Source organism: Hypanus sabinus, chromosome 5, assembly GCF_030144855.1.
Source record: "Hypanus sabinus isolate sHypSab1 chromosome 5, sHypSab1.hap1, whole genome shotgun sequence".
Taxonomy (NCBI): domain Eukaryota; kingdom Metazoa; phylum Chordata; class Chondrichthyes; order Myliobatiformes; family Dasyatidae; genus Hypanus; species Hypanus sabinus.
In genome coordinates, this window is record NC_082710.1 from 182,295,024 (window position 1) to 182,304,933 (window position 9,910).

General features: G+C 77.1%; 1 protein-coding gene across 2 annotated transcripts in view; it reads left to right on the plus strand.

The window, feature by feature from the left end:
* Positions 1-9,089, plus strand: part of LOC132394713 (nuclear factor 7, brain-like) — a 21,949-nt gene extending 12,860 nt beyond the window's left edge. For both annotated transcript variants that reach the window (XM_059971096.1, XM_059971097.1), the window contains exon 6: positions 8,479-9,089. In XM_059971096.1, the coding sequence (XP_059827079.1) occupies positions 8,479-9,011 (533 nt within the window). In that variant the 3' untranslated portion in view covers positions 9,012-9,089. The remainder of the gene's footprint in view (positions 1-8,478) is intronic.
* Positions 9,090-9,910: the final 821 nt, after the last annotated feature.

Below are 9,910 nucleotides of genomic sequence, written 5' to 3' on the forward strand. Positions count from 1 at the left end.
CCCCCGATCCCGGGGCCGCGCTGCCCGAGTCTCCCCCCGATCCCGGGGCCGCGCTGCCCGAGTCTCCCCCCGATCCCGGGGCCGCGCTGCCCGAGTCTCCCCCCGATCCCCGGGGCCGCGCTGCCCGAGGCTCCCCCCCCGATCACGGGACCGCGCTGCCCGAGTCTCCCCCACCCCGATCCCCGGGGACGCGCTGCCCGAGTCTCCACCCCGATCCCGGGGCCGCGCTGCCCGTGTCTCTCTCCGATTCCCGGGGACGCGCTGCCCGAGTCTCCCACCCGATCCCGGGGCGCGCTGCCCGAGTCTCCCCCCGATCCCGGGGCCGCGCTGCCCGAGTCTCCCCCCGATCCCGGGGCCGCGCTGCCCGAGTCTCATCCCCCCCCCGATCCCCGGGGCCGCGCTGCCCGAGTCTCATCCCCCCCCCGATCCCCGGGGCCGCGCTGCCCGAGTCTCTTCCCCCCCCGATCCCCGGGGCCGCGCTGCCGAGTCTCCCCCCCCCCCCCGATCCCGGGGCCGCGCTGCCCGAGTCTCCCCCCCCCCGATCCGGGGCCGCGCTGCCCGAGTCTCCCCCGGATCCGGGGCCGCGCTGCCCGAGTCTCCCCCCCCGATCCGCGGGGCCGCGCTGCCGAGTCTCCCCCCCCGATCCGCGGGGCCGCGCTGCCCGAGTCTCCCTCCCGATCCCGGGGCCGCGCTGCCCGAGTCTCCCCCCCCGATCCCGGGGACGCGCTGCCCGAGTCTCCCACCGATCCTGGGGTCGCGCTGCCCGAGTCTCCCCCCGATCCCGGGGCCGCGCTGCCCGAGTCTCCCCCCGATCCCGGGGCCGCGCTGCCCGAGTCTCCCCCGGATCCGGGGCCGCGCTGCCCGAGTCTCATCCCCCCCCCCGATCCCCGGGGCCGCGCCTGCCCGAGTCTCTTCCCCCCCCCGATCCCCGGGGCCGCGCTGCCCGAGTCTCCCCCCCCCCCCCGATCCCGGGGCCGCGCTGCCCGAGTCTCCCCCCCCCCCCGATCCCGGGGCCGCGCTGCCCGAGTCTCCCCCGGATCCCGGGGCCGCGCTGCCCGAGTCTCCCCCCCCGATCCGCGGGCGCGCTGCCCGAGTCTCCCCCCCGATCCGCGGGGCCGCGCTGCCCGAGTCTCCCTCCCGATCCCGGGGCCGCGCTGCCCGAGTCTCCCCCCCCGATCCCGGGGACGCGCTGCCCGAGTCTCCCACCGATCCCGGGGTCGCGCTGCCCGAGTCTCCCCCGATCCCGGGGCCGCGCTGCCCGAGTCTCCCCCCGATCCCGGGGCCCGCGCTGCCCGAGTCTCCCCCGGATCCCGGGGCCGCGCTGCCCGAGTCTCTTCCCCCCCCGATCCCCGGGGTCGCGCTGCCCGAGTCTCCCCCCCCCCGATCCCGGGGCCGCGCTGCCCGAGTCTCCCCCCCCCCCCCCGATCCCGGGGCCGCGCTGCCCGAGTCTCCCCCGGATCCCGGGGCCAGCGCTGCCCGAGTCTCCCCCCCGATCCGCGGGGCCGCGCTGCCCGAGTCTCCCCCCCCGATCCGCGGGGCCGCGCTGCCCGAGTCTCCCTCCCGATCCCGGGGCCGCCGCTGCCCGAGTCTCCCCCCCCGATCCCGGGGACGCGCTGCCCGAGTCTCCACCGATCCTGGGGTCGCGCTGCCCGAGTCTCACCCCGATCCCGGGGCCGCGCTGCCCGAGTCTCACCCCGATCCCGGGGCCGCGCTGCCCGAGTCTCCCCCCCGGTCCCGGGGCCGCGCTGCCCGAGTCTCCCCCGATCCCGGGGACGCGCTGCCCGAGTCTCCCCCCCCGGTCCCGGGCCGCGCTGCCCGAGTCTCCCCCCCCGATCCCCGGGGGCCGCGCTGCCCGAGTCTCCCCCCGATCCCCGGGACGCGCTGCCCGAGTCTCCCCCCGATCCCGTGGCCGCGCTGCCCGAGTCTCCTCCCGATCCCGTGGCCGCGCTGCCCGAGTCTCCCCCCGATCCCGGGGCCGCGCTGCCCGAGTCTCTCCCCCCGGTCCCGGGGCCGCGGCCTGCCCGAGTCTCCACCCCGGTCCCGGGGCCGCGCTGCCCGAGTCTCCCCCCGATCCCGGGGCCGCGCTGCCCGAGTCTCCCCCCGATCCCGGGGCCGCGCTGCCCGAGTCTCCCCCCCGATCCCGGGGCCGCGCTGCCCGAGTCTCCCCCGGATCCCGGGGGCCGCGCTGCCCGAGTCTCTTCCCCCCCCCCCCCCCGATCCCCGGGGCCGCGCTGCCCCGAGTCTCCCCCCGATTCCCCGGGGCCGCGCTGCCCGAGTCTCCCCCGGATCCCGGGGACGCGCTCTGCCCGAGTCTCCCCCCCCGGTCCCGGGGACGCGCTGCCCGAGTCTCCCACCGATCCTGGGGTCGCGCTGCCCGAGTCTCCCCCCGATCCCGGGGCCGCGCTGCCCGAGTCTCCCCCCGATCCCGGGGCCCGCGCTGCCCGAGTCTCCCCCCCGGTCCCGGGGGCCGCGCTGCCCGAGTCTCCCCCCCGGTCCCGGGGCCGCGCTGCCCGAGTCTCCCCCCCCGATCCCGGGGACGCGCTGCCCGAGTCTCCCCCCCGATCCCCGGGACGCGCTGCCCGAGTCTCCCCCCGATCCCGTGGCCGCGCTGCCCGAGTCTCCTCCCGATCCCGTGGCCGCGCTGCCCGAGTCTCCCCCCGATCCCGGGGCCGCGCTGCCCGAGTCTCCCCCCGATCCCGGGGCCGCGCTGCCCGAGTCTCTCCCCCCGATCCCGGGGCCGCGCTGCCCGAGTCTCTTCCCCCCCCCCCGATCCCCGGGGCCGCGCTGCCCGAGTCTCTTCCCCCACCCCGATCCCCGGGGCCCGCGCTGCCCGAGTCTCCCCCCACCCCCGATCCCGTGGCCGCGCTGCCCGAGTCTCCCCCGGATCCCGGGGCCGCGCTGCCCGAGTCTCCCTCCCGATCCGCGGGGACGCGATGCCCGAGTCTCCCCCCGATCCTGGGCCGCGCTGCCCGAGTCTCCCCCCGATCCCGGGGCCGCGCTGCCCGAGTCTCCCCCCCGATCCCGGGGCCGCGCTGCCCGAGTCTCCCCCGGATCCCGGGGCCGCGCTTGCCCGAGTCTCTTCCCCCCCCCCGATCCCCGGGGCCGCGCTGCCCGAGTCTCTTCCCCCCCCCGATCCCCGGGGCCGCGCTTGCCCGAGTCTCCCCCCCCCCCCCGATCCCGGGGCCGCGCTGCCCCGAGTCTCCCCCGGATCCCGGGGCCGCGCTGCCCGAGTCTCCCCCCCGATCCGCGGGGACGCGATGCCCGAGTCTCCCCCCCGATCCTGGGCCGCGCTGCCCGAGTCTCCACCGGATCCCGGGCCGCGCTGCCCTAGTTACCCCCGGATCCCGGGGCCGCGCTGCCCGAGTCTCCCCCCCCCCGATCCGCGGGGGCCGCGCTGCCCGTGTCTCTCTCCGATCCCCGGGGACGCGCTGCCCGAGTCTCCCCCCCCCCCCGATCCCGGGGCCGCGCTGCCCGAGTCTCCCCCCCGATCCCGGGGCCGCGCTGCCCGAGTCTCCCCCGGATCCCGGGGCCGCGCTGCCCGAGTCTCCCCCCGATCCCGGGGCCGCGCTGCCCGAGTCTCCCCCCGATCCCGGGGCCGCGCTGCCCGAGTCTCCCCCCGATCCGGGGCCGCGCTGCCCGAGTCTCCCCCCGATCCCGGGGCCGCGCTGCCCGAGGCTCCCCCCCGATCACGGGACCGCGCTGCCCGAGTCTCCCCCACCCCGATCCCCGGGGACGCGCTGGCCCGAGTCTCCACCCCGATCCCGGGGCCGCGCTGCCCGTGTCTCTCTCCGATTCCCGGGGACGCGCTGCCCGAGTCTCCCACCCGATCCCGGGGCCGCGCTGCCCGAGTCTCCCCCCGATCCCGGGGCCGCGCTGCCCGAGTCTCCCCCCGATCCCCGGGGCCGCGCTGCCCGAGTCTCATCCCCCCCCGATCCCCGGGGCCGCGCTGCCCGAGTCTCTTCCCCCCCCGATCCCCGGGGCCGCGCTGCCCGAGTCTCCCCCCCCCCCCGATCCCGGGGCCGCGCTGCCCGAGTCTCCCCCCCCCCCCGATCCCGGGGCGCGCTGCCCGAGTCTCCCCCGGATCCCGGGGGCCGCGCTGCCCGAGTCTCCCCCCCCGATCCGCGGGGGCCGCGCTGCCCGAGTCTCCCCCCCCCGATCCGCGGGGCCGCGCTGCCCGAGTCTCCCCTCCCGATCCCGGGGCCGCGCTGCCCGAGTCTCCCCCCCCGATCCCGGGGACGCGCTGCCCGAGTCTCCCACCGATCCTGGGGTCGCGCTGCCCGAGTCTCCCCCCGATCCCGGGGCCGCGCTGCCCGAGTCTCCCCCCGATCCCGGGGCCGCGCTGCCCGAGTCTCCCCCGGATCCCGGGGGCCGCGCTGCCCCGAGTCTCATCCCCCCTCCCCGATCCCGGGGGCCGCGCTGCCCGAGTCTCTTCCCCCCCCCGATCCCCGGGGCCGCGCTGCCCGAGTCTCCCCCCCCCCCCGATCCCGGGGCCGCGCTGCCCGAGTCTCCCCCCCCCCCCCGATCCCGTGGCCGCGCTGCCCGAGTCTCCCCCGGATCCCGGGGCCGCGCTGCCCGAGTCTCCCCCCCCGATCCGCGGGGCCGCGCTGCCCGAGTCTCCCCCCCCGATCCGCGGGGCCGCGCTGCCCGAGTCTCCCTCCCGATCCCGGGGCCGCGCTGCCCGAGTCTCCCCCCCCCGATCCCGGGGACGCGCTGCCCGAGTCTCCCACCGATCCCGGGGTCGCGCTGCCCGAGTCTCCCCCCCGATCCCGGGGCCGCGCTGCCCGAGTCTCCCCCCGATCCCGGGGCCGCGCTGCCCGAGTCTCCCCCGGATCCCGGGGCCCGCGCTGCGCCGAGTCTCATCCCCCCCCCGATCCCCGGGGCCGCGCTGCCCGAGTCTCTTCCCCCCCGATCCCCGGGGCCGCGCTGCCCGAGTCTCCCCCCCCCCCCCGATCCCGGGGCCGCGCTGGCCCGAGTCTCCCCCCCCCCCGATCCCGGGGCCGCGCTGCCCGAGTCTCCCCCGGATCCCGGGGCCGCGCTGCCCGAGTCTCCCCCCCCGATCCGCGGGGCCGCGCTGCCCGAGTCTCCCCCCCCGATCGCGGGGGCCGCGCTGCCCGAGTCTCCCTCCCGATCCCGGGGCCGCGCTGCCCCGAGTCTCCCCCCCCGATCCCGGGGACGCGCTGCCCGAGTCTCCCACCGATCCTGGGGTCGCGCTGCCCGAGTCTCACCCCGATCCCGGGGCCGCGCTGCCCGAGTCTCACCCCGATCCCGGGGCCGCGCTGCCCGAGTCTCCCCCCCGGTCCCGGGGCCCGCGCTGCCCGAGTCTCCCCCCGATCCCGGGGACGCGCTGCCCGAGTCTCCCCCCCGGTCCCGGGGCCGCGCTGCCCGAGTCTCCCCCCCGATCCCGGGGCCCGCGCTGCCCGAGTCTCCCCCGATCCCCGGGACGCGCTGCTGCCCGAGTCTCCCCCCCGATCCCGTGGCCGCGCTGCCCGAGTCTCCTCCCGATCCCGTGGCCGCGCTGCCCGAGTCTCCCCCCGATCCCGGGCCGCGCTGCCCGAGTCTCCCCCCCCGGTCCCGGGGCCGCGCTGCCCGAGTCTCCCCCCGGTCCGGGGCGCGCTGCCCGAGTCTCCCCCCGATCCCGGGGCCGCGCTGCCCGAGTCTCCCCCCGATCCCGGGGCCGCGCTGCCCGAGTCTCCCCCGATCCCGGGGCCGCGCTGCCCGAGTCTCCCCCGGATCCCGGGGCCGCGCTGCCCCGAGTCTCTTCCCCCCCCCCCCCCCGATCCCCGGGGCCGCGCTGCCCGAGTCTCCCCCCGATCCCCGGGGCCGCGCTGCCCGAGTCTCCCCCGGATCCCGGGGCCGCGCTGCCCGAGTCTCCCCCCCGGTCCCCGGGGACGCGCTGCCCGAGTCTCCCACCGATCCTGGGGTCGCGCTGCCCGAGTCTCCCCCGATCCCGGGGCCGCGCTGCCCGAGTCTCCCCCCGATCCCGGGGCCGCGCTGCCCGAGTCTCCCCCCCGGTCCCGGGGCCGCGCTGCCCGAGTCTCCCCCCCGGTCCCGGGGCCCGCGCTGCCCGAGTCTCCCCCCCGATCCCGGGGACGCGCTGCCCGAGTCTCCCCCCCGATCCCCGGGACGCGCTGCCCGAGTCTCCCCCCGATCCGTGGCCGCGCTGCCCGAGTCTCCTCCCGATCCCGTGGCCGCGCTGCCCGAGTCTCCCCCCGATCCCGGGGCCGGCGCTGCCCGAGTCTCCCCCCGATCCCGGGGCCGCGCTGCCCGAGTCTCCCCCCGATCCGGGGCCGCGCTGCCGAGTCTCTTCCCCCCCCCCGATCCCCGGGGCCGCGCTGCCCGAGTCTCTTCCCCCAGCCCCGATCCCCGGGGCGCGCGCTGCCCGAGTCTCCCCCCACCCCCGATCCCGTGGCCGCGCTGCCCGAGGTCTCCCCCGGATCCCGGGGCCGCGCTGCCCGAGTCTCCCTCCCGATCCGCGGGGACGCGATGCCCGAGTCTCCCCCCGATCCTGGGCCGCGCTGCCCGAGTCTCCCCCCGATCCCGGGGCCGCGCTGCCCGAGTCTCCCCCCGATCCCGGGGCCGCGCTGCCCGAGTCTCCCCCGGATCCCGGGGCCGCGCTGCCCGAGTCTCTTCCCCCCCCCCGATCCCCGGGGCCGCGCTGCCCGAGTCTCTTCCCCCCCCCGATCCCCGGGGCCGCGCTGCCCGAGTCTCCCCCCCCCCCCCGATCCCGGGGCCGCGCTGCCCGAGTCTCCCCCGGATCCCGGGGCCGCGCTGCCCGAGTCTCCCCCCCGATCCGCGGGGACGCGATGCCCGAGTCTCCCCCCGATCCTGGGCCGCGCTGCCCGAGTCTCCACCGGATCCCGGGGCCGCGCTGCCCTAGTTACCCCCGGATCCCGGGGCCGCGCTGCCCGAGTCTCCCCCCCCCGATCCGCGGGGGCCGCGCTGCCCGTGTCTCTCTCCGATCCCCGGGGACGCGCTGCCCGAGTCTCCCCCCCCCCCCGATCCCGGGGCCGCGCTGCCCGAGTCTCCCCCCGATCCCGGGGCCGCGCTGCCCGAGTCTCCCCCGGATCCCGGGGCCGCGCTGCCCGAGTCTCCCCCCCCGATCCGCGGGGCCGCGCTGCCCGAGTCTCTCCCCCCCCCCGATCCCCGGGGCCGCGCTGCCCGAGTCTCCCCCCCGATCCCGGGGCCGCGCTGCCCGAGTCTCCCACCCGATCGCGGGGGCCGCGCTGCCCGAGTCTCCCCCCCGATCCCGGGGACGCGCTGCCCGAGTCTCCCACCGATCCTGGGGTCGCGCTGCCCGAGTCTCACCCCGATCCCGGGGCCGCGCTGCCCGAGTCTCACCCCGATCCCGGGGCCGCGCTGCCCGAGTCTCCCCCCCGGTCCCGGGGCCGCGCTGCCCGAGTCTCCCCCCCGATGCCGGGGACGCGCTGCCCGAGTCTCCCCCCCGATCCCCGGGACGCGCTGCCCGAGTCTCCTCCCGATCCCGTGGCCGCGCTGCCCGAGTCTCCTCCCGATCCCGTGGCCGCGCTGCCCGAGTCTCCCCCCGATCCCGGGGCCGCGCTGCCCGAGTCTCCCCCGGATCCCGGGGCCGCGCTGCCCTAGTTACCCCCGGATCCCGGGGCCGCGCTGCCCGAGTCTCCCCCCCCCCCCCGATCCGCGGGGCCGCGCTGCCCGAGTCTCCCCCCCCCCCCGATCCCGGGGCCGCGCTGCCCGTGTCTCTCTCCGATCCCCGGGGACGCGCTGCCCGAGTCTCCCCCCCGATCCCGGGGCCGCGCTGCCCGAGTCTCCCCCCCGGTCCCGGGGCCGCGCTGCCCGAGTCTCCCCCCCGATCCCGGGGACGCGCTGCCCGAGTCTCCCCGCGATCCCGGGGACGCGCTGCCCGAGTCTCCCCGCGATCCCGGGGCCGCGCTGCCCGAGTCTCCCCCCCGATCCCGGGGCCGCGCTGCCCGAGTCTCCCCCGGATCCCGGGGCCGCGCTGCCCGAGTCTCCCCCGGATCCCGGGGCCGCGCTGCCCGAGTCTCCCCCCCCGATCCGCGGGGCCGCGCTGCCCGAGTCTCCCCCCGATCCCGGGGCCGCGCTGCCCGAGTCTCCCCCCGATCCCGGGGCCGCGCTGCCCGAGGCTCCCCCCGACCCCGGGGCCGCGCTGCCCTAGTTACCCCCGGATCCCGGGGCCGCGCTGCCCGAGTCTCCCCCCCGATCCGCGGGGGCCGCGCTGCCCGAGTCTCTCCCCCCCCCCGATCCCCGGGGCCGCGCTGCCCGAGTCTCCCCTCAATCCCGGTGAGGCGCTGCCCGAGTCTCCTCGCCCCCCCCCCCGGGCCGCGCTGCCCGAGTCTCCCCCCCGATCCCCGGGGCCGCGCTGCCCGAGTCTCCCCCCCCGATCCCCGGGGCCGCGCTGCCCGTCTCCCCCCGATCCCCGGGGCCGCGCTGCCCGAGTCTCCCCCCGATCCCGGGGACTCTCTAATTCTCTGCTTCTCCCCCCAGTCTCTGTCACCCTGGATGTGGAAACGGCGCATCCGCGGCTCGAGGTGTCTGAGGATCGGAAGAGTGTGAGACGGACCGGGACCCGGAGGGATCTCCCTGACACCGGGAAGAGGTTCACAGACCGGCCTTGTGTACTGGGATCGGAGGGATTCACATCGGGGAGACATTACTGGGAGGTGGAGGTGACGGGGAATCGGCTCTGGGGTCTGGGAGTCGCCGCAGAATCTGTGGAGATGAAGGAACGGGTCACACTGAGTCCGGAGACCGGATTCTGGATCATCAGGCGGCGTGATGACGCGATGAAGGTTCTCACCTCCCCCGTGTCCCGTCTCCCGGCCGGTCCCTTCCCCGGGAGGGTCGGAGTTTATCTCAGTTACGAGTCCGGGACAGTTTCATTTTACAACGCGGAGACCAAGTCCCATCTCCACACCTTCACTGGGAATAAATTCACGGAGAAACTTTATCCTTTCTTCGGGATTGGATATGAAAACGAGTGGCTGAGAATCTGCTCCGGTTCCGCTCCGGGTCTGTAAACGGGTCGGGTTCCGGGACCGGCGTCAGGACTAAGTCAGTGTAAATATAAATGTGCGGAGAGTGAAATAAACACGATGTGAGAATTATCGATCCATTAATTTTAACTCGTTCACCGCATCCGTCAATGGTATAGAAACACTGCGAAGATGATAGGAGAGGGGAAGTGATGGATGAGGGAAGCTGGGAGGTGGTAGGAGAGGGGAGTGATGGATGAGGGAAGCTTGGAGGTGATGGGGAGGGGATGGATGAGGGAAGGAGCTGGGAGGTTTTAGGAGTGGGGTGGATGGATGAGGGAAGCTGGGAGGTGATAGGAGAGGGGGAGTGATAGATGAGGGAAGCTGGGAGGTGATAGGAGAAGGGGAGTGATAGATGAGGGAAGCTGGGAGGTGATAGGAGAGGGGGAGTGATAGATGAGGGAAGCTGGGAGGTGATAGGAGAGGGGTGGATAGATGAGGTAAGCTGGGATGTGATAGGAGAGGGTGAATGGATGAATGAGGGAAGCTGGGAGGTGATAGGAGTGGGATGGATGGATGAGGGAAGCTGGGAGGCGATAGAGTGGTGGGGAGGGATGACAGAAGCTGGGAGGTGATAGGAGGGGTAGTGATGGATGAGGGAAGCTGGGAGGTGATAGGAGATGGGGAGGGGATGGATGAAGGAAGCTGGGAGGTGGTACGAAGGGGTGGGGCTGGATGAGAGAAGCTGGGAGGTGGTAGGAGAGGTTGGGAATGGATGAGGGAAGAAGCTGGGAGGTGATAGCTGGAGAAGGAATCTGGTGGGGGCGGACAGTGGTAGAAAGGGAAGGAGGAGGGGTACCAGAGGTACATACCAGGCAATTGAGGGGAAGGGAAATCCTGACAGGGGAGCTGGAATGGGAATGGATAAAGAGAGGATCGGGATA